The following is a 26,435-nucleotide window of genomic DNA, read 5'->3' as shown; positions in this document are numbered from 1 at the left end:
ACCCACACTTCGTCAAAATATAAACGGACGCATCAAAATCCGCTCAAGGTTTCGGCTTTGCAAACTCCCAAAACGATATCACAAACCTTCACAAACCCCTACCTGAAACTTGTATATTCTCAGTTGAAACTTAAGCCATTTATGAAGCAACCATATTAGCCAAGACAATCACCTCAAACCACATTCTAATTTTAAGCGACTCACTCAGTGCTCTAATAGCCCTACAAAACCCACTACCTTCAAACAAAATCACTCAAAATATCAAAAAAATATTAAAATCGACATCAAAAAACATCGAACTTATGTGGGTACCATCCCACATAGGTATAACCGACAACGAAATGGCAGACAAGGCAGCTGACCTTGCAACCAGAATCATCCCCCATCCAACAATCTCTGACCTACCGACTAATGACATCCAACCATCCATTAAACACGAAATATACTCTAAATGGCAAAATTAGTGGGATACCGTTCTTCCCATCAATCTGCTTAAAACAATAAAGACAGATACAAAGAAATGGATTCCACCTTACTACATCAACAGAAGACAGAAAGTTACAATCATAAGATGCAAATCAAACACTCATTCGCCACTCACTCTTTCCTTATCAGCAAAAATCCTCCACCCACTTGCGACGAATGCCACGCCGACCTTTCAGTTCAACACATCATCCTAGATTGCACGAAGTACCGGGACATAAGAAACAACTTAGCAATACCTCCGAACATAGAAGAAGCACTCAACGAAAACAATATCATTAAAATAATTACTTTTTTAACAAAAACTAATCTCATAAACAAAGTCTAACAATGTAAAAATCTTTATTCGTAATCTTTAAATCTTAATACAATTTGTAATTTTTGAAACAAAATCATATTATATTTTAATATTTAGCCATTCCGCGTGGCGCTGCCTATGAGACTCGCTTATGGTTATGTGAATAGTATTATATCAAGTCAGGAATCTACCTGTGGTAGATTGCGGACACAGCGAGGTGGGTGATAACTGATAAAACAAAACCTATATTACCATATTAGTATATCTTTGTAGTTAAAAAAAAATAATTATATAGTCTATTTTAGGCTTTAGCTATTTTTTGAGTCATAAATATATAGTTATAATTACCAACTATTAAGCTTATAAACTGTCAGCATTAAATTGAAATACAAAAATTATTTGTACATAAAACATGTGTTTATGTGCGCTATTGTATAAAAATACGCTTGATATTTGTTGTATAAATAACTTTAATGTAAACATTATAATATCATTAAAGTGTACACTAATTTATTAAAAACACATTACTAGCAGAATTGATGATATAAATTAGTTTATTATAATTTATAAACAGCTTTTATATGGTTTAGGTACTTATATAATAATTAGTAACTCAGACGGTATGAGCGAATAAAGTTTTAAATCTGCAGAATATTTTACATAATTAATAAAAATGTACATTTACAATTCTTTACTTTTAATTAGTAACATGCTTATCTTAACAGTACCAACACAATTGGAAGCTGCAGAAGGTGAGCTTTCTGTTTAAATAGATTATTTTAAAAAAAATATTAATTAAATGTCTACTTATGTCTACAATTATTTTTTAGTTTTACTTAATTATACTTTATACTCTTTTGTAAATATTTATATAATTGTCAAATTGTTGATTGATTCAAAAGATTAGTATACTTCAAATTGTACTTAAAAACAAACACTCTCAAAAAAAAAAAACTTAAACAAAATTGTTGGCAAACATAGTTCATTATTTTTATTTTAACATACAATCATTAAAATCAGGATTCTTATTTAAATTTGTTACCATAGGTAATCATAATTAATTACTTCATAGTTAGGTACTTTATTCTTACAATATCATAAATTTGGATTCTTTATTAGGTGGCTAAAGTAATAATGGTAAATTGGTAAATGGTATTCGATTGTTGACATTAATGTCTAATAAACCTAACCTATGGGGGTTAAAAAAAATTGTGTAATGAAAAATGTGCAATGTTTTGTGGTGCTCTTCTCATAGTGGGATAAACTTAAAATTTGAACCATATAGGTTCCCTATATTGGTAGGTATTGTATGCAAAGTATGAATTTAGGAGTTGAAATTCATAACACTTCTTATTTTTTAGTTTTGGACTTTTACATTTTATTTCATACTTTTCCAATCATAAATTCCTATCATAATTTTCTTACAATAGCATTAATTTGAATTCTTTATTAGGTGGCTAAGGACTAAGGCAATACCTAATGGTATTTGATTATTGTTATAATAATTTTTGAAATCTGTGAATAACTCAGATTAAAAGTATGCCTAAGTTAGGTACAAACCTATATTGAGATTGACTATTTATCTAAATATCTTGCAAAAAGTTTATTTTAAATCACGATTATTAAATAACTCTTAAAGAGTTTCATTTACTAAATTCATACTTTGCATGCGATACCTATCAAATATAGGGAACTTATGGTTCAAATTTCAAGTTATAAAAGTTAGTTATAAGAAAAAAATATTTAGCTCTTTTAAATGAAACCTATATCAATTATTTCAATTAAAAGTATTAATGCATATTTTACTAAAATATAGAGGACCATAGTTAATAAACTAACGAACCAAATTTGATGATTTGACTATCAACATTTTTTGTAATTTGTCGGTGATTTTTCCTGTGACATTTAATTACCATTGAGAAAATCCTATTTGAGTTACACCAAACAAAACAAAAACGATTTAATCGGATAGGTAGGTGCTGTAAGTTTTTCCTCAATTATTTTATTTATCCCAGTTACTTTGCAATTTTTCATAGTACCTATCAAGAATATTTTAATTTTAAAACTATAAACTGTGGTCCTATAAATTTAGACCAAAGTTCACAGAGCGTTCAATTTGATATTTGTTCATTTGTTCCCAGACAAAGTCGGGTAATACAGCTAGTTTTAAGTGTCTTATATTTGTTTTATCGTTTAATGTGTTTGTAGTTAAAAATTCTGTCTGTGTTCTAGGTATCGATATCAAAAACATAACCTACTATTTTCACCTCATGTAGGATAAAAGTATTTCTTAAACAAGTAACGCACTTTTGAGAGTCCTACCTAATTCTAAAATAGATTAACTGAGAAAATGAAATAAAATAAATTGAATACAACTAGTTGTAATTACTTTTGTAGTCTGCTGCAGTTCTTTATATTAAATGTATTTTGGACAATGCATCATGTTATATACGAATAAGCAGGGGTTGAAATAATTTCGATTTCGGTTTCAATTTTTCAATACCGGTATTAGGAAATTTCGGTTTCGGTTTCGGTTTTGGTTTTATACACCGGTTTCCAATTTTCTTTTGCGAATAATAAAATGGTTATCAACATTTTAATCATGATCTCAATTTTATTATGGGTATTAATTATGCGTATTAATGGAATTTTCGTATTTAAAAACGTCAATTAAAAAAAAAAATAACGGTTTCCAATTTTTTCAGATTTTGGTTTTGAATTTAATACCGGTATCCAATTTTTTTAGGTTTCGTTTTTTTTACGGTTTCGGTTTCAGTTTTAAAACGGTTTATACTGGTTTCTGAAATCGGTCTTGAAAACGGTTTCAAGCCCTGCGAAAAAGTGGTATAAAATATGAGTTTATATACAGGCCCTGGAGTATCAGCATGCACTTATCTTGGTTATGTCTATGAGGACTGTGGTTTACCGGATGTCGATGTTTCATGCATACCAGAGGCTTGCACATCTATAATTTACGATGGAGTTTTCGTGGATTTAAATTATCATGTCTTTGGAGATCCTTACACGCGCACAAATGATAAAAAAATTATAGGTAATATTACTAATATTACTAAAATTTACATAATATATATAATATAATATGTAAAGTTAAATAGTTACGACGTTTAAAATGTATAAGCAATATACCTAAACTTAAATTTGGGGGGCTGATTGTACGAAAATTAGACAATGTAGTGTCCAAGATTATATGAAATTATTTTCAGTAGTTGTATACTTGCATGTAGATAAAATGTATTCGATTCGATATGATTGGAACACAAAACTCAAAAATGTCACAATTTTGTTTCAAACAAGATAAAGGCTGGATGAAACTGGACTTTCAGGCGTACTGAAAAATGTGATTGCCCTAATGAATGTAATGAAATAACAACTAGTACAAATAATAAGTAATACTGATTTAAAAATTATGTATTTTGATAAATAAACTATTGCCAATACAAAAAACTTAATTAATTACACACTTAATTACGCTCAGGCTAGACTTTCGTTTAAATTGGTAGAGTACTATGAATTATAACAATAATTACCAATATTCGTATAACAATAAAATTAATAAAATAAAATATTGTTGGCAAGTCATTTACTGTCAATATAACAATGTTACAACAATTAATATATTACCATCGTCGAAGCAAAGCCATTTTCTGGGAAAAAAATACCATAGTTTGGCTACAAAAAGTCGAAAACAGTGGAACTAGTAAATTTTTTTCAATAAGTGGTGAAATGAACTACTGAATGAAGTAGGGCTTGGAACCTTTATGATTATTTCGGTTTCGGTTCCATTTCAGTTCTTCAAAAAAATAAAAATTCGGTACCGGTTTCGGTTCCGGTTCTTAAAATTACAGAATTAAGATTTCGGTTCTGGTACCGGTAGATACTGGTATTTAGAGGTATATTTTTTTTTCAAAAAGTAAAAGAACCAAGTATAAACTTCATACATTTATTATAGGTAGGGCCTGGAACTTTATGCATTTGCATCTTTTTTTCTAATGCTTACATACGAGCCTCGTCTTTACAGAAATTTGATTCATGGAATATAGAATTTAATGGTATAATTTGTATTTTGCATTTTTTACATTTTTAGAGAATTTATTGCTTTACGGTCATTTTTCTAATATTTTTGGTGCATTTTATTCTTTTTTGTACTTTTTTTTACATTTATTTACATTTTTCTTGTTATCGATTATCGACATTCATTATCTTTATTATTTGTTGTCGCAATCTACGATTATTTAATAAACTGTAGGCTGATACTATATGATGGTCGGTCAATAAGAAAACAATTCCCAAAAGTCGATCGAATTATTTCAAACTTCATAAAATATTTTTGAAGGCTCCTTCGAGAGAAAACATTTTTAAAGAGCTAGAACCTATAATAAATAAAATTTATGACCCATGAATTGTAAAAAAAGAATTTTTGTAAAACTTATATTTCTTAAAATGTTAAGTCATTATAAAGTAATTTTTGGTATTTCTGTGGTCATTTTTTATGCTTATAAGTCATTTTAACATTTTTTTGTGTGGATTTTTTAAAGATTTTTAGGTCATCAAGTTCCGGGCCCTAATTATAGGTATCTAAAATGATAAAATCAAATTATAGTAGCCTTATTGGGTTAAAGGACTTGGTAAGCTTACTATAATTTTGTTTTAAAAACATCCAAAACAAATTTTAAAAATAGGGTTGGCTCATGTTGTAAGATGTGAAAACCAGTGCATCGTATAATTAGATACAATCAAACACTCAAATACTCAATGGTCTCTATAAAAAGTGGTTTTCTTTAAATAATGGCCTAGAATTTTATGATGTGCATGTGGCTAAGTGGCCAACTTTGTAGTTGTTTATATCACCAATTACTCAATACTTACTCAATACATTAAATAAGTAAATAAAACTAGAACCAAAAAAACCGAAATAAACCGAAAAATTCTTTTCCGACAATTATCGGTTCCGGTTCGGGCTTAGGTTCTTAAGAAAATTAAAAAAGGGTTTCGGTAAGGTTCCGGTTAAAAGACCGGTATTTTTAATTTCGGTTCCAAGCCCTGGAATGGACGGCTAACAAGATCAAGGGTTATTACTCGTTTGCGCACAATACACAATTTTTTACCTGTAAACTGACAACTCGTTTGCGTACATCGAAAAACGTGAAAACCCGGTTAATACTAATTTTGACCTGAAAAATGACGACTCGTTTGCGTACAGCTATTAAATTTGACTTAGATAAGATACACGTAATTGATTAACTAGTGTGCGGTTCTAAACGATAATGTGATTTTAGATAAATGTGTGCGTCATTGACGACCGCTGGATGTTACTATATGCTTATTATTTAATTGAACGTGTGATGCTATTGAGATACGAGTCCATAGTACCATGGACATTCAAATATCAAATGTTTTTGAAACGCGCAGAGGAAAACGTTATTTTAATATTGAAAACTTTAAGTATAGTGAGTTTCGTGTTTTAAAATCAGATGATCTGTTGTTTAGATGTACCAATAAAAAATGTACATCAAGAGTTACAGTGAATGAATCAATTACCGAGGTAATTAATACTTCAAACAAACACAAACACGAAGCATACACTCTCCAGGTAATTTCTAGAGAAATTATAAGAAGTTCTTTAAAACGTAAAGCAAATGATGACTTACATATACTTCCAAGTAAATTGATACGTCGTGATTTACAAAATATGGAGGATATTTCGTTAAATTTAACTCATACGGATATGAAGTTGTTTAGACGTTCTATATATGACGTAAGAAAAAAGCATTTTCCGAATTTACCGACATCGATCCAAATATCTACCTAGTTATAGACCCAATATTACAAATTCAATCAGAATCAGATTTAAAATTAAATTCAATAAAGAAAAGTATTAATAATGTTCAACGAAAAGGCACCATAAATAAATTAATTTTTTTAGAAAAATGATTCATACAATTATGTAACAAATCTATAAATCGATTGGAATATTTAAAACAAATCGGCACAAAATATTATAGCGATAAATTAGTTTAATTAACGACAAAGAAGCATTACATTAAAATTAATAAAATATTAAATACAAATATAACATTGAAAAAACATGACAAATTTAATTTAAATTAAATTTAAAAAAAAAAAAAGACATTTTTAATCACGCCTATTGTAAAGTTCTAAGCCTGTAAAAGTGAGAAGGAAAATGTTTGAAAACAATCTTAAACATTTTTTAGTAGACTTTTGCTATAGTTTATGTACGCAAACGAGTCCTACGTTTTGGGTCATTTATCACAGGTATTAAAAATTCGTGTGCGCAATCGAGTTGTATATTTGTACGCACACGAGTCGCAAAAAAGGTTAAATGTACGCAAACGGGTAACGCCCGGATCAAGAGCAGTAGAGTTAAGCGAAATACAAACTCCAATAATTGTCAGACCTGGACGGTTAGTTGTTATAATGGGCGATGTAAACTACGCCAGTTTTATTTTCTTACCTGCTCACATTGCCAAATGCCTTCTCACATTAAATACGTTGACATCCATTGCGATGGATCCACGTCGAAATTGATAAAATGTTCATTATTTGCATTTATTTTAGAAGCAATCATGCCATCCGACCCCAGAGTAATTAAGTTTTCGGATTACCTTGTTGACAATTATATAAACAATGACACAGCTATTCCTCCTATTTTGTGGGCTGATCAAAGTACAAATTTAAATCGGACCACAAATGCTTGTGAATCTTTTCATAGTCATCTAAAAAATTAATTTTATAAAAGTCACCCTAATGTTCATATTTTTAGTAAAGTTCTCATCGAATTTCAAACCCAAACTTATATAAAACTGAATGACAAATCTCAAATAAATAAACTCAAAAATTCAAAATCAAAAAAAAAATTACAGTGTTACAGAATACTATAAATAGGCACACCAATGGATTAATACTAGACTTAAAATATTTACAAATTGTATCACATAATTTTAGTTTACATATTATAACATAACTACATATTTGTGGATTATTATAACGATTATTTATCATGATTTTTTTACAATGATTTAAATATTTAATGTGAACGATTATTAATTATTATTATGAAAATTATGAATATTATATTATATCAATTGTATGCTCTTAGCCGTTAGATAATTTTTAATTTTTGGCTTCATTTTGATATATTTTAAGTAAAATGTATTTTTTAATGTGGACGATTATCAATTAATATTATGAAAATTATAAATATTATATTATATCAATTGTATGCTCTAATCCGTTAGATAATTTTTAATTTAATTTATTTTTGGCTTCTATAACTATTATATTTTAATGTGGACGACTATTAATTATTATTATTTTTTTTTTTTTTTATTTTATAATAATAATTATATTAATTTTATACTGTTACTTGATTTTCTTCACTGGCAGAGTTTACATGACCTCAATTTTACCTGATATTTTTCAGTGGCCGAGTTTACATAATCCCAATTTTACCTGTTTTTTTTTTACTGGCGGAGTTTATAGTAAAAAAGGTATTGTAGCGGAGTTTACATGCGCTCGTTATAATACGTAATATTATACCAGTTATGGAATACGTTTCTATAGCAGTCAAGACCAGTAACGCCGCACACAAACTTCGGGTAGTTAAATTGAACTACCATGAAATTTGGGTGGGTGGGTAAGTAGATGTGTGAGTAGGTAAAATAATAGAGTACAACTGCGTCTTTCTGCTTTCATTTTATTAGACATAAGTTGCATAGTAGGTAACAAAACATTGTCAATTATTTATATATAATTAATTAAGCCCGTTTCAAAGTTGATAATACGGGCATATAGTATGCCGTGTGTACTGACAACTGACTATTGAATAAATATTAATAATAGGCGAATTAAAAATTATTATTTAGTATTCTATGAATTTTGATTAAGACGTATACTGGGTAAAAATTAAAATGCATGGTAAAATAATTATAGTAATACTAGCTGAATAAGTGAATAACCCGGCGTCGCCCGGGAAATAATTTTGAATAATTAACTCTTTTTGGGTATATAATTCGCCGTGCATATGGAAGCAAAATCGGTAAACAGACGTCAAACCGTTGCATGTTACGATGACTAACGGCGAATAGTAAGTCGATGAAGATTTATAAAAAATGCTCAAAGCGAGATTTTTCTCGTCGCTAGCCCATTGTTTTGTAGTTTTTATTTTTCTTGAAACTTGCATTTTTACTAACGTTTTGGATTCAATTGATGGGAAATTTAATGTGTTTAAAATATCGTAGTTTTTATATTTTGATTTGTAAGTTGAAAGACTATTACAACATTTTGAAATGGATGACCGTATATTTTTTAAATTTTTTCTTTGTTTTTTTTTAGTATTTTCCAATTTGTCAACAATTTGAATAATAATTTTTTTGAAGATGATCGCGGAGAATTGATTAATGACTGAATACTAGGGCTTGGTAAATTTCATGTTGAATCAAGAAGTAATTTTGTCTTTAAAGTTAAATTAGAAGTAAAATATGGTGACTTGTAATTTATATTTTTAAATATTATTTTTGGAGTCTGTATGTACAATTTCATCACAATCGTCACATTTTTGTTGTTTTGTGTACGCGAGTGGATGTCCACTGTAAGTTTTAGTTGGTGTTAATACTTTAATGGAATGTGGTTCTTGTGTAAAACTCATCTAGGAAACTAATGTTTCCTGACCAAAAATAATTAATATGAATATAGTCTAAAACAAAAGACCATACATTTTTCACTGAATGTTTATATTGAAATTTATTATACTCGAGGATGGAACGGACAAGGCTGAAGTAGAGGGTACGGAGACAGGTGGCGGAGGTAAAGAGGGATGTGTTTCGTTTGATGAATCCGAGGATCTTCAAGCTCTTACCAACAGTGACATTTAAGTGGTGTTTGAAGGAGAGTGTGGGCGATAGAAAGAAGCCTAAGTCTTTGATAAGATGGACGCGAGAGAGGGGGGAGCTGCCAAGGTGGTATTAGTGTAGTAAGGGGCTACGTTTCCTAGAGAAAGTCATAGCGTGACATTTGTCCAAGTTGAGGGGCAGGTTAAGGTGACGCGTCCAAACGAAGAAATCATCCAATTCGGCTTGTAATAAAAGGCAGTCAGAGGGTGAGTCAATTTTACAAAAAATTTTTATGTCATCCGCAAATAGGAGAACCTTGGCAAAAGAGAAACACTTATCTATGGAGTTTACAAATATTATAAAAAGAAGAGGACTCAGATGACCTCCCTGTGGAACACCAGAGGAAATTACTGACAACTCTGAAACGGCTCCTTTTAGTTTAACAAATTGTCTACGAGATGTTAAGTAGGATGCGAACCAGGAGATGAGTGGTTGGCCGATACCGAGCGAGTCAAGTGTGGCAATGAGAAGTCCATGGTCTACTGAGTCAAACGCTTTCTTGAAGTCAGTAAAGATTGTGTCAACTTGACTATTTGCTTCAAAACTGTTTAGTATGTAGGTGGTGAAAGAAATGCTACTGGTGATGGTTGACTTTCCAGGACGGAAACCATGTTGAGAGTCAATAACTATGTGATTGAGGCTTCTTTTAATACAGGAATAAACAATGGATTCAAGGAGTTTGGCCAGGTGAGGCAAGATAGAAATGGGTCTATAGTTGGAAACGTCAGAGCGGTCACCAGCCTTGAAGATGGGGGTGATAGAACAGGTTTTCCATATATCGGGGACAATGCCTTCGTCTAGGGAGCGTCTGAACAGGATGAAGACTGGAGCGGCAATAGCATGCCGACAACTATATAGTAGACGAGCAGAGATGCCGTCTGGCCCGTTAGAATTATTATTTTTTAGTGAAGCAAGTGCAGAATGGACGTCATCAAGACTGAAGTGGCAGTTTGACGGTAGATTATATGGGTATAGATTATCTAAATGGGTACTAGATGGTGAGGGGAGAGGAGGCTTGAAAACGGATAGGAAATATTTAGAGAATAGATTTGCTGAATCAACAGGGGAAGAGGCTGATTCGTCATGGAGATGAACAGTAGAAGGGATTGGAGGGTTAGATTTTAAATCTTTAGTAAATTTCCAGAAGTGAGAAGGATTAGTTGAGATGGCATTTTCGGTTTTTTTGATATAAAGAGAATAATCAAATTTGGACTGACGTTTACATTTGGCGCGCAGTTGAGAGAATATCGTATAGTCAAGAGCAAGGTTGGAACGTTTGAAGGTTATGTGAGCACGTTTCTTGGTTATAATCATGTTTTTGAGTAATGGGGAAACCCAGCGAGGAAATGTAGGTGTTTTAAACAATTTGAGTGGGATAAACTTATCGATTGAAGTAAGAAGGGCGTCATTAAAAACGGATGCGGCATCGTTAATGGAGTAAGCAGAGAAAGTAGATTTCCAATTAAAAGAGTTGAGGAAGTGAGATATGGAGGTGTAATCACCAGTTTTGAAGTCGTAAAATGAGTAGGATGCTTGAGCAATGGGTTCGGCATTGAGAGATAGACTAATGAACAAGGGAGGGTGGTAAGTGTCCGGGGCAAGGACGGAAGTATGAGCTCTAACAACTGACACTTTGCTAGAATTAGAAAAGACTAGGTCTAGAGTGTTGCCCCTGCTATTGAAACAGTAGTTGTGTTGGAAGAAGTTTAAGAAGGAAAAAGAGTCAGCAATTGCATTAGATAAAGGAGATGAGCAACCAGAAGCGGTGAGACCAAGATTGTCGGACGACCATGAAACCTGAGGTATGTTATAATCACCACATAATATAATAGTATTAGACTTGAGTGTCGTTACTAGATGTTCGACGCTAGATAGGTGCAATTCAACTATAGAGAGTGGGGAGAGCGGTGGAAGATAAGTGGATCCTATTAGTATAGAGATTGAGTTAAGAGTGATTGTAACAAATAGTTGCTCTATATTATTTACGTTTAAGGCCACAGGGAGGGGGTTGAATTTGGGTTTTATGGTGATGAGTACTCCACCTCCCCGAGAGTGGGGGCTATTTTCAATGTTCCGGTCAAGTCTAAAAATGTGAAAGCCAAATAGGCCAAGCTCGGAATCAGAAATGTCGGAGACTAGCCAAGTTTCGGTGAGGATAAGAATATCGTAAGAGAGAATTAAGGGAAGGGAGCTCCTAAGATTAACCAACTTAGTCCTAAGACCACGAACATTCTGGTAGTAGATGTTTAAATTAGACATATGAATAATGTTGCTGTTACATAATAAAGGTGGGGTAGAGACATTTTTTTTTTTTAAAAGACATAAATTCATTAACAAAGTTATCACAAGAAATAAAACTATTATAACAATTAGAACAATTATTGGTAAAAGAAGAATGGAGTCTTGAGCATGAGGGAGATAAGTAAGCAGGTAACTGGTGAGATAAGGCAGGGCGGCAATCAGTTAGTTTTTTGGCTTGGATTTGACAACGGAGGGAACACCATTTATGTAAGAGATACAGAGGTCTGATTCCCCGGATTGTTGACGAAGTTCTAATTCGGCGTGGGATGAGCGGAGTAGTTGTCGCTCGAGAGTTGTCTTGTCACGGACTATGCGAAGGTTGTCAGGTAACTTTAGGCCAGTATTGATCGCCGAGCGGTAACTACGGAGAAGACTGGCGGCTTCGTCTTTGGTAGAAAAAATCATTTTCAGAGGCCTTGGTTTGCGCGAACTGGGACCACCCAAACGAAATACCTTAAAGTTATTGGACACTGGTAGAGAAATGGATTCCAGAACTCGAGACACCTCGGCGTTGTCGTCAGCAATTCTTAGCGCAGCAGAAGCAGAGCGCGATTCAGTAATACCGTAGAGAATTGCACTGAAAGCGCATTTATTGCTCTCAGAGTTTTCGCGAAGCAGCTGAGCAGCGAAGGCGGTCGTTGTTGGGGTGGTGGATCCGACATCAAGGTTGTCGAATTTAGTTTTGAGAGAGGAGAGCTCAGCGCGAAGGGAATTAATAATAAAATATTGTAGATTTAAAAAAATATTTAATTAAGTTCATTCCAAAATTGATGTGATGCCCCTTTTTTTGGTTGGTGAACTAAGTAGGTAAGTGATTATAATATTGTATTGCTTATTGGTTAATCCAATCTTGAACAAGTTGATGATAGTCACTCACTCTAAAGTCTAGATAATAGAATAACACAATTATATTATCTAATTAATATTAAAGATTTTCAAGGCTGGGCATTAACGAGTTGAAAAGTTAAAGTTAAGTTAAAAAGTTAATTTTCTTTTAACTTTTTAACTTAACTAGTTACTTATGGTTTTACATTAACTTAACTGTTAACTTACTAAATTTCTTTCTTAATTAACGTGAAATTAACGAGTTAATTTTTCATCTTAAGAAGTATGTTAAGTTAATTTATTTTGTTTTTAATTTTATAATATTTCACTATTTCAGTCTATTTCGTTTTCATGTCAAAAAATATGTATCGTAAATTGTTTAAAGTTAAAAATGTATATCATTCGAATCTAACTTATATGGAAATACTGTATGGAGTATTAACACTATATCCTATAATTTAGTTTGTGGTTGGAAAAAAATTAAGTACGCTAGCGTTGTATAAACAAATTAACTTTTTTTTAACTTAATAAAAAGTTAACAAAAAGTGTGTATTAACTTTTAACTATTAACTTTTTATTATTGGTGCATATTAACTTAACTTAACTGAGTTAAAAAAAATCATTAACTTGCCCAACCTTTGTGTATATACGTACTTTGTAATTTATATAGACAATTTAGACAAAACATTGAAGGCTAAGAGGCCTACATATGTATACTACGGCCACGTTACTCAATCAGAATGGACTCAAATGCTTGCTTGCGAAGCTTGTAATGGAGGAATCAACTCATTAGATGAAATGAAAGGCTTAAAGGCCTTTTTAGACGAACATCCAGGGATCACTGGTCTTATTCTAACAACTTTCGAGAATGGCGTAACAACATATTTACTTTAAATTTTTTAATTAATAAAAGCATCTGTTCTAATTTTAACTGTAGGGTATTCAAGCTGAGATGTAGGTATCTAAATATATATTATATAGTTACATTTTAATTATTTTTTGTTATACAATCAAAATTAATTTTACAATTCTCGCAGAATCTCCATAGCATGAATAAAATAAATTGTATAATGACGTATAATAAATTGTATAATGAGAATGACGTAACAACATATTTACTTTTAATTTTTGAATTAATAAAAAATCTGTTCAAATTTTTTTTGGAGGTTATTCTAGTTGAGATGTGTAGGTATCTAAATATATAGTTACATTTTAATTACATTTTGTTATGCAATCAATGTTAATTTTACAATTCTCGCAGAATCATCATAGGATGGATAAAATTAATTGTATATTATTAAATCAAACTTTGATAGAATACCACGTATAAATATATTCTAAGAAGAATTTTTCAATTATATTGTTCAAAAGTATTATAAACTTAATTTCAGTGTACATTATTTGATAGTTTATACTTAAAGGACCATGAAACAAAAAAAAAATTATTTTTTTTTTATACCTTTATATAATATTAGAAATGAAAACTAATTTATTCGTCTTTTCAAAAAAATTATCCGATCACTTCTTCTGTGTCAAATAGCGATCGTACGTATACGCATGACGTCACTGGTGCGCACGGATTTGTGCCGCCGTATTATTTCACGCGGTATTTTACATGGCGTTTTATAAACACTTATTTAAAATGAAAACTACTACTCCTAAAATGTCGAAGAAAATATTAAGTATTAAGTTAACATTTATTGAAATATATTAATGCATTATTACAATGAGTATTTGAGTTTTACAGTTTACATTTAGTATAGACAGAATATTATAAATTTAAAATGGTGTACTATATTTCAACAATTAAAATATTTAAAAATGCTTAACTATTAATTTATATTTTTAGAATCTTGTGAATTTTTTTTTCATTAAATCGTTGTAACTAGGTTTTGGTTGAAGAACTATATTGTTAGGTACCGCGGGTAAACTGAATTTTTCTGATATTGTTGAATTATTTTCTTTCATATGAACATGGACTTTTTGCATAATATTTTCGCGCCACTCATCAGTTTTATTTAATTCATATTTTTTTTTATGACATATCTACTGGCTGGTTTGGAAAATACTATTTTCTCTCCAACTTCCTTTTTATTTACATTGTTATTATAATCTAGTATAGCAATGATACTTCTCATATACATACCTTTGTATTTTAAGTGAATACGTCGTTTTGGCATATATTTTAATCGTAAATTGTGATACGACTCTAATCTACCAGTATGTACAAAATGAGTAGCATGTGTCAAATCCTTTAAAAAGTCTTTTGCCATGATAATTTTTTTCAAAGCGTAATATGATTCGCTTTCTGGGTCTATCCACAGTTTATTTCGTATTTCATTTTCATTTAATTATTCATGCTCGCATCTCTTTTTTTCACCATTATCTTCCCACTCATGCTCATTTGATATGTGTTTTAATATAGATGTAAATTTATCAATGAGTTTTTCTTCATCTCCTTCACATGTCTGTGCTGACCACCAAAGATGATTGTTAATTGACGATTTCCATAAAAAAGCATCAGGATATTTCTTTTCGAGTGGTTTTAATCTTTTCATTAAACTCTTACTTAAATGCCAAATATCGAATTCATGTTTAATATCTGGATGCTGTGTACGGATAAATGCACTATACCTTTATGTCTATCTGTTAAAAATAACTCGATTTTATAATTACTTCTATTAGTTAAATCCATTAGTAATTGTTCACAGGCTTGCCTTTCTAAATCACCTTTAAATTGACCCTTTTGAACTAACTTAAAATCTATGATTTTTCCCGTGTTGATATCCATAACTGAATAAGTACAGTACTTAGCACAAAAACCCGACGAGTCATATTGGCCATCCCCAGCTAGCCAAATTGATGATAGCTTTATAGCGTCGATGTTTTTTTTTCTGTGTTCTTCCCATTAGCGGCATATTACAGGAAACAAGTATTTATTTATAATTTTGTCATAAACTGAACGAGTAAAAATTGAAAGTTTCAATGCGGAACAAAATACTTTAAATTGAGAAAATAGAATACCAGATAGTACTAAAGCCACAGTAATCAAAATGTTTCCTTCTGGTCTCTTACCTGTTTTTGGCTGTGAACACCATTGCAATTTATGGTCCTGTTCACATATAGTTATAATTGAGACCAGTGAACCTTGTGTAAAATGTTGTCGAGAACAAACCCTACTACCACATTGACGACAATATTTGAAAAGTTGGGATAAATTTTCCCAAAATACAATGAAACAACGATTATCATCAAAATAATTTTGCGTAGATAAATTATTTTTGTAATGTCGATTATATTCATATTGGCTATCATCATCAGAGTCAATCTCAGAATTATAACTTTCATCTTCGGATTCGGATGGTATATCAAATGACAAATTATCGTTCTTTTCTACTTTTTGATAAGTTTCTAGTCCTATATCACACTGTACACCTATATCATTTTGATTGATTCGTTCTACAGAAAATTCTGATAGTAAACTACAGTCATTGGGTTCTAAACTTAAATCCGCGTTGTTTTGAATTACTTTTACTTTTTTCGGAGTACTTGTAGTTAATAATTCTGATGTGAACTGACTAAATTCTCTACGATCTGCCCTTTTATTACGTTCACTAAGTGTCAATGTATTATCTGTTGTACTACTTCTAATAGTAGGAACAACGTTGGGATTTAAATTTATTCTAACTTTTAAATCTGGCATCAGTTTTATTTTTCATGATATCCGATTGATTAAAATCTTCAAATTTAAAATGTTTTGAACATAATCGTGAATTTCTTGTAGGAGTATATTTTCGTTTGCAAAATTCAACCCTAACTTTATATCTACTTGGAGATTTTTCCCTGGTTGGAAATCTATAAAAGTGTAGGCTGGTTTTACTTCTATCGCTTTCTGAACACCCATACGCTGAACAAATCGGCATTGTTATAAACGATCTAAATAAAGAATAATTTATTTAACTAACGAGTTATTGAACTATTGGTATAAGTACATGATATACATCGTTTTTGTTTTTGTATTATCATAGTTGTATCAAGTTTTCTAAAAATAATAATATAAGTCTAAATAAAATGGTTATCAGTTTGGCTAATTTAAACACGTAGTTTCATTGAAAATTCTAAAACCAGCATTTATTATTAGTTGTGTTGAACGACAGAGCGATAGACGCAACGTACTTAAGTGACTTACTTTTATATGCAATATTATATTAATATTTTGTGTTTGAAAAATGAGTTTAAAACCTTTCTGTTTTGAACCTACTGTGGAAGATATCGATAACAGAATTTATGAAGCACTACGAGTAAATCCAATACAAACAATAAACTATGTGGGAAGAACAGCAGTACACCCAAGTAATTGGTGTTTGTGTAAAAAGTGTCCTATTTTGCAAACTGACAAAGAATGTATTTGTTGTTTTGAGTTCGAAAATATATCGAAATTGCATTCTAATATTAAATGCGTGACAAAATTATCATCTTTTAAAAAAATTATTATGGACGAAGAAGTTTTGAACATTACTAGGTAACAAATGATTTTGAAAACTAATGATGTAAAACGAAAAAAAATGCTTTCAACATCAAATCCGGAAAACAAAACTTGGAGATTTATATGTTACAAACAATTTACGCATTGGATAAATTCATGGACTGCAATAGGAAAAGGTAATTTATCTATATTTATTATTAATTATTAATTATTAATTGTATCGTTAATACTTAATTTTATAGGAAATCGTGTATGTATTCCAGCATGTGTTGTACAAGCTATTCGAAATAAGTACACTGAAAATAATGGAATATACGTAGGTCTTAAAGAAAACTACAGCAAATAAGAAACTTGAATAAATTTGAACTCTAAATTAATTGTAATAAATAAGTTTGAATAAGATTAGTGTAACTCAGTATTCATTTTATAGCTTTATTATTTTTTATTATTCATAAAAACCTACATTATGATTATGTAAGTACGTCTAAAATCACATATAATATACTAATACTATTGTATATTTAGTTATTTAAAATAATGAATAAATATCTAATACTAAATTTGTATTATATTATAATAGGTACTTTTATTTTTTAATCGATGGTTTATGTAGTTATGAATTATATTTATTTAAATTATTTTAGTATTTTAAATCACAAATGAGCATTCAAAACTATTTTATTTACTATAGTTAAGTTATGTTTTACTAAAAATAATTAATTTAAATAACTTACCTCTAGCCTCTAATTATAATATCTAATAGCAACTGCGAATGACGGCTGAAGAATGACAAATGACAATTAATAATATCCTATAGATCCTAGTTTGTTATTCATGTTATTAAAATGGAATTATGTAATACGATATAAATAACTTTTAATGTCAATAATAATAAATGATAATGATATTATATCGTTACAGAAATTAATTCAGTCTTATATTTTGTATATTTAATGCACCATATAAATATCTACTGCGTACAATAATACGGCGGCACAAATCCGTGCGCACCAGTGACGTCACGCGTATACGTACGATCGCTATTTGACACAGAAGGAATGATCGGATAATTTTTTTGAAAAGACGAACAATTAAGTTTTCATTTCTAATATTATATACAGGTATAAAAAAAAATCATTTTTTTTTGTTTCATGGTCCTTTAATCGCGTCAATATAATTATATTTTAATCATTATTCAATATTCATTGATTATAGTGATATCATAATGGGTTATAACTTATAAATTATAATATAATCTACATTTATGGATTAACTCGTTTATCAATAAACATTATAATTTATATTATTATTAATAACACGCTTAAAATTGTAAAGGTTAGGTTAGTAGGACACTTATAAAATGATACATTTTGAATGAATATATATATGTACTATATATAGGTACTTACAGACTTAAAAATTAAACTTTGTAATTTTTTTGTTTTATTTTTTCATATAAGTACTATATATTTGTAATTTATTGGCCGAGAAGGCGAGAACAGAACACTTTCAGTTATTAAAACTTATAATATTCCATAAAAAAAAAATTAAACTAATATTTATTTTAAAAATTTTCTTTGGTTAGAAATATGCCATAGAATTTCCGGGATATTCTGAAAATTTAAAAAAATACCTTGAGGTGATGAAAACGTCTTTTCCTCAATTGGAAATTGGTATCGAAGTATCAGGAAAATTTCTAGTAGATCAGTTTACCGCTCCAGTGATACCTTGTGAGTATCTATATGTTAATTAATATTATTTATAAAAATAAGGAGATATGTGTGTATAAACTTAACTCTTAAATATATGTACTATATATAGGATGTATAATCTTTTGTCGTTATAACCATAGATTTCTTTTTCCTTAAAGATCGATAAAATTGAATTTGAATAAAATGATAGCCATATTTGAGGATGACACAACTTTACTGGCTTTACTAGTATACTACCCTCCAATAATGATATTATATTATATAACAATTAGTCATGTCCAACGACAAAAAGTGCAGTCTATAGTATAATATAATGTTCTGTATATAAATATTAGTTTCATGACTCACGTTTAAATTAAAATGTATAATTTTTATTTTAAATATTTAAAAAAGGGTTGGATATCAAGGTAATAGCTCCTGTAACGGATTTCTTCGTTATATCTCTAATGTACCTGAATGACTGCACTAATGACTTGATAAGTACTGGAATAGCTCCAATGACTTCAAAAAGTACAAATTATACATTGGTATTGAAACATTATTATCTACAAAGTGCAGAGTTGTATCATATAATCACTTCTATTTTTCTAGGAAAAATTAAAATGTATCTTACCGCAGGCATCTTTTCCAAAAGAAAAAACATATTTTAGATTTAGATTGAACCCTATGTCCGATATCAATGATTCACATACTAAATGTGATTTGACTATTCAAGAGGTATACAAATTTAACATAAATTAATAAATTACTTATTATTAGTTAAGTTATTACTTATTAAATGATCAAACGCTATCCCGCATAAAAAAGTGGCATAATTAATAAGGGGAGGGGATAACTGGACTCACTTTCAATTGTTATCAATGCTAAATATTATGAAGCCCAATCTAAGCCCAGATGACGCGTACGCAGGGTTGTCATAGATGTCCGTAAACATATTATTATATTGATTCTTCTGCTTCTCATTGTTAAAAGAATTCTTTCGGCTGAGGCGGAACTTACCATATTACAACTAACACGCGTTCAAATGTTCAATAACTAATTTAATTTCCTCAAATGACTTTCCCACATCGCATATTTCTTTGTAAAAATCCATAATATTTTTCGCTAATTTGAACACAAATTTGCTGTTTTGTCCATTTATACTAAGGTGAAAAACATGAATGTATGAAATAATATATAGGGATGACTGGATGAGTGTTGTACTATTATATTTAAGAATTATCTTGTCTTATAATATGGGCACATCAGTTTGAAAAAATTTTATATAATAGAAAACATAAAAATATTTAGGTACCAATTTGTATAAAAAATTATTTAACTTTTTATTACTATTTAAAATTATAGATGTGCACAAATCCGTCAAATACATGTCTTTTTTGTTCGGATACTCTGGAGTCAATAAATGAAAAAGTAATATTTTTTTGGTAAATAAAAATATTTACTGTATCTATTTTTAATAATTGATTGTTTAGGGTACATTTGCCAAAGACAACGGAGTTGGATTTTTTACTTCTAATATAGATTTAAATGATCCTACAAATCTCTGTAAATGTGAAAAACCATTTGCTACGTTCTACGCTCTTCTAGATGGTTTTAATGGTATTACCTCAAAACCTTGTAATCTATTTATCAGAAAATAGAAAAGATAGCATCAACAAACTTTGGATAATATCCACAAACAAATCATTAGATAATTTCATGTTAAACTTTTATCATTATACTTCTGGAAACTTACAAGGCCGTAACTGGTGATCGAATACAAAGGTCCGGATTCCAATATTTTTTTTAAAAAAGTAAAAAAAAAATAACCAGTAAATATTGTAATCAGAATAATTTTATACTTTCGTTAGAATATTTTTTTTTAATCACCACCAAATTGATTTCGAGTTACGGCCTTGGTATAAGTAGCAATAATATTATATAAAATGCATCTTATTTAAATGAATTTTATTATAATCTATTAACATTTAAAAAATATATTAATATATTATTTACTAAAAGTTTGTTTTTATTGATAATCTTGTAATATAATATAATATACTATATATTATACCTAATATAAAGTACGATTATTCCAACAATGAGTGCTAAATTATCTCAAAAAGTAAAAACTTATATCGAAATTATATTTTTATTTTGTATCTAATTTATGGATAATGTGACATTTTATGGTATATTATATTTATATTTTATGATGTATATTTTATTTTTTCTATCCAAACAGTGGTTTGTTTGTTTAAGATCACTCTATCTATTATAATATTTAATTTTTGATTATCAGTATTATTAAATATACGTTCATAGGTTTATACAACGTAACTACTCCGTAACCAAACGAATGTCAGCCTCCCCATAGGCCATATTGCTTAGTACCACAGAATATAAAAATTAGTACTAATTACTAGATTTTGAACTGTGGGGACTTGACTGACATTTGGGGGGATTAAGTCTTATTTGCGCCAATGCTAACAGCTAAAGCAAAAAGACTCCTTTTATGCTTTCCATTTTAGGTTTGAGAGTTAAACTTTGTTACTAAAAAATTTTAAATAAATTGAAGTTTTAAAAAAATTAAAAATGGTTTTTATTTAACTTATTAGGTAGTGAACTAAAAATTAGAAAATAAATGCTGATGTCCTTCCACCTGGACACCTGGTATAGTGAGTATGATGGTACTTTCATTGTTGAAGTGTGCTCAAATCAAAACCAGACTGGTTTGTAAAATGGTTTTTGCCCTACTTCATTTCTATATTCATGTTGGTACTAATTGTTGTTTCTACTACTTCGTAGTATGAAGTTATAATATATTTTACTAAACATGACGTGCGCTGACTTGTCTCGCGCTTAAAATATGTCGTATAGTATACCTAATATACCTTCTCGTATAGTCACTATATATGTATAGTCGTATAGATGCACTAAAATACTGGTGTGCTAAAATGTCAACGCTGAATTGTTGCGCAAAAAAATTACTGCGCTTAAATGTCACAGGAGCGCAGAACCGATCTGATTTCTAAACGTGTTCTAATGAATTAATTCGGCCAAATATGTATTTTATAAGCGTCATAAATTTCAAATTTTTATATATCAAAACAATAACTCACGTAGTCACGTGTAATTAACTATAGGTAATAGATATATAATATTATATAATTTTAAAATCCCGACCAACTTTGCACAAGTTTGCACAAGTGTAATCGTGACATGTATGATGTAACAACATTCCCTATATAAAAACAACCTGATTACCTAATTACATTTATAGCTAAATTATAATAAATAATAATGAAGTACCGGTATCATTTTGAGTAATATAATAAACATATTTTTTTAAATTCAAATTGAATCGTTTTGTAACTCGTACAATTTAAAATTTGACCCAAAATAATAGTTATTATAATTATTATTCTATATTAACAATGTTTAACATAGTTATTACAATATATTAACAATGCAAATGGGTTTAAAATAATTCTACCAGAAATACAGTATATATTATTTAGTTTATCCAATCCATCTTGCTGGAGGAAAATACTAACAACTAACTCGGGAGTTAAACGGGTACCTATTGGGGGTTTTGGTCCTGGGAAGATGATTGGATTCTTGTTCACGGTATGAGTCACCTATACTCACATTCGGTAAAAATATGTATGACAGAGAGTTTGACATATGAGACATGAAGACATCAAAATATAACCATGGGTCAGTCTGGTGCTAATTCTATTCCAAGTATATTTATGATAGTCTCCTTTTGTGAATGGTTGTTCAGCCAGTGGAGAATAGTTGATTTTATTTTATTTTTTGCCAAAGTTGTGATGATATTAGTTATATTATTAGTTTAACATCTTCACTCTTGAGACATGATAAGCAATTATGTATGTCATACACTAATAATGTAAAATAAAATATTTTGTAAAAACAATGAACTCTCAGTGGCTATGATGTCGATTGTTATTTTTCAAGAGATATTCTCTTAATTATTATACCTATTAATTAATTGTTATTTATTTATTTATTTATTTATTTATTTATTAATACGGACAAAAGTCCAATTCACAATATATTTGTATAGATAACAATAATATAATATAATTAAAATATTAACATAATAAAAAAAGGTGGATAAGTGGATGTCGCTCTGCTGTACAGTAGGTTACAAGTGGGTCACTGTAATGGATGGTGTTAAATTTGAATTCAATGATATAATATCATTGTATAAGAAAAACGATTCTGAGCGAAAACGGTCAGTCAGCCTATGATATTACCAAGTATATTTGATGATATTATTGTGAATAAAGTAATTTATAAATAACCTATTTACGTGGAGCCTTGTTTTCAATTTTCAATCCTTAGCTATAAAAGTTGAACATTTTATAAATTTTTAACTACAAAATAATTATTAAATTATAAATTTGATAAATTCTGTCCAAATTTGATCTTTAAATGCTTATAAAAAAAAAACTGTGCCTATGTATTTTCAATATTTTTCAACTGCTATTGTAAAAATATATCAGGAGTCTTGTATTAAATTTTTACACTTTTTGGCCCAACAGATAAAACTTTATTGATATTTATAGAAAAAAAAACTAAAAAAATTGAAAACTGAAAATGCCCGTAAACAGCTCAAAAAGTGTCAAAATATTTTCAAAATTGTATGGTGTATAGGAAATGCTAATATAAACATTCAGTGAAATTTTCATGTATCTACAGTTATTCGTTTTTGAATTACAAGAAAATAAGGAAATCGGTACATGAGAAATCGAGTGAATATCTAATGTTGTAAAAATATGAATTTAAAACGCTCATAAAAATTTAATTTGACTTTCTTGTAGAAATTTTTTTTTTGATAAAGTTAGACAAACTTATGAGGAATCTTGTATTAGATTTTAAAATCTTAGATTTAAAAAGAAAATTTTTTATGAATTTCTAACTCAAAATAATTTGCAAATTTTCGTGATTTTTCCGTATTTTTTCAAGATTTGAACTTTAAACGTGTATAAAAAAAAAACTGTGACTAAGGATTTTTAATTTTTTTCATCTGCCTTTGAAACAATAACCTAGGAGCCTTCTATTAAATTTTCAAGCTTTTTTACCCAACAAATAAAATTTTATTGATATTTATAGAAAAAAAATTTAAAAAAACTGAAAACTGACAATGTCCGTAAACAGTTCAAAAAAAGTCAAATTATTTTCAAAATTGTATTGTGTATAGAAAATGCAAATATAAACAACCAGTGAAAATTTCATGCATCTACGGTCATTTGTTTTAGAGTTACACCAATAACCAAAATCGATTTTGTTAAAAATCGATTTTGCGTAAAAATTCCCGTTTTTCCTTAATTTTTCTTTTGTTTTTCACATCGCTTTTGAAAACTACTGGGAAATTAAAATTTTGACCTCCCCAATGCACCAACGATATTCACTTTCCCATCGAACAAGATACTGAAGTCGAAAATCGAAGCATTATTTCGACTACTTATCGTGTACACAGACACAAAAATAAAAAAAAAAATAAAGAAAAAAATAAAAAAAAAAACACACATCATTGTAAAATCAATACATTCATCGTTTCACTCAGAATCTAAAATGAAAAGATTAACACATCGAATAAAAGTAATAATAATAATAATAATAATAATAATAGTAATAATAATAAAAATACATTCAGTGTTTATTAAAATAATTAATTATTTATTTAAGATATTAATGGGGTTATATGATATTGTTTTTATTTTATTTTATTTTATGTACCCAAGTTATGACATTTTCCTTCAAAATGTTGAAAAACAAGCCATTAATCAATAGCAATCAACATGACCGTGTAAAACGTGACATCTCCTATATAACTGATGCTAATTTAATCATTTTCAAAGAAAAAAATTTATTCAAAGAATGAATCAATGAAATATCATATAATCAAGATGAACTAGACAATAGTCATTATATGATATAACCTCATCTACCCAGTATTAAATCCACAAAATATTTTACAATTGTGTATATTAATTTTATCTATATTTAAAATTAAAATAACATGGTAGCTAATTAATTATTATTTTAGTAGGTAATTACCATAACCATAAATGTTTACATAGAATTTTTATATAAAAATAAATCACTCTAACCAGTAAAATATTATAGTACCTACCTAATTGTGTAAATAGATTATGCAATATTTATGATGACATATAAATAGATATTGTCTGTATTATTTAATTTAATTGTTTTTGTTTCTGTGCTTAAAATCAATTAATGGTTCTTTATAAAATGCGATTTTACAAGAAAAATGGACATATATCGATATTTGTTTTTTCAGATTTAAGTTTAAAATAATATATTGATATTATAATTTTATGATTTTTATATTGTTGCACACTATCGATTTTGGTTTTTAGTTAGACGTTGAACATAATGTTTCCTTTTTTCGATTAAAATATCAATTTTACATTTTTACGATTTTAATTTTGATTTTTAACTATGAGAAACTGTCGTCGTTTGCACGGCCGTGTAATTTACCAAATAAAACGAAATATTAGTTCTTTTAGTTATTTATTAATCATTATTATCTACACAATAGTCACAATACACATAAGCACATTATAGACCTATCGGTTGTATTGAGTTTTAATTAAAATTAAAATTTTTCATTTTTCAAATCTATTTGTATATTATAAAAAATATAAAACGATTATTATTTTGATATAAATAATCGATTTAATTTATTTGCAATTTAAATATACATTTTTAATATTATTAAAAAAAAACATTTGATTTTTGTATCACTTTATTTGATTTCTTAGACGATTTTTATCGATATTTATAATCGGTTTCAAACTTTAGAATAGTGATTCGTAAATCTTAAATAGGAATTTATCCGAATTAGATGCGGTCACGGAGTTGTAGGCGTTACTGTGTTTTGAAGTTTATAATATTAGTAAATACTCGGCGATACTAGTTAAAGAATTAAGTTATGACAATTGACAAAATGTATTAATTAAAAAGGTGTGGTGATCGTGTGACATAAATGTAGCACCTACTCGATATCTTCCACTTCGAAGAAAATGTACGAATCATAAATATGTATTTAATATCTAACGATATTAACCATTAATTGTACATACACCTAGTTGGAATTCGGTAATTTTACATTTTATTCGTTTCTATAAGCAAAGCGTTACGCAAAATTGCTTAAAAAATAAGAATATCTGTACCCAGCCCAAAAACATATAAATGTTTAAAAACATTGTTAAGTGACCTGTCAGCCAATCTTTCTGTGGTGTCTCCGCCAGTGTAAAGCTAATAGGCCAGAGTTCGGGAATCAACTATATTATTATGTGTAATAGGAATGAATACATACGTCCCCAAATTAGACATTATGTCGGATAAATAGGTTAGGTAATAAA

At 29.1% G+C, this 26,435-nt stretch overlaps 1 protein-coding gene and 1 pseudogene across 1 annotated transcript; both read left to right on the top strand.

The window, feature by feature from the left end:
- The first annotated feature begins 1,454 nt into the window (after nt 1–1,454).
- On the top strand, nt 1,455–20,675 carry LOC132934214 (uncharacterized). The gene is made up of 8 exons (XM_061000490.1): nt 1,455–1,533; nt 3,651–3,833; nt 13,508–13,710; nt 18,909–19,053; nt 19,429–19,562; nt 19,627–19,752; nt 20,380–20,445; nt 20,508–20,675. The coding sequence occupies exons 1-8, from the start codon at nt 1,455–1,457 to the stop codon at nt 20,673–20,675; spliced, it is 1,104 nt and encodes a 367-aa protein (XP_060856473.1).
- On the top strand, nt 17,067–17,669 carry LOC132933853 (uncharacterized; annotated as a pseudogene).
- Nucleotides 20,676–26,435: the final 5,760 nt, after the last annotated feature.

The sequence above is a fragment of the Metopolophium dirhodum genome, chromosome 1, assembly GCF_019925205.1.
Source record: "Metopolophium dirhodum isolate CAU chromosome 1, ASM1992520v1, whole genome shotgun sequence".
Taxonomy (NCBI): Eukaryota; Metazoa; Arthropoda; class Insecta; order Hemiptera; family Aphididae; genus Metopolophium; species Metopolophium dirhodum.
Note: the sequence above shows the minus strand (reverse complement) of the source record. Positions and strands in the feature narration are given on the sequence as shown.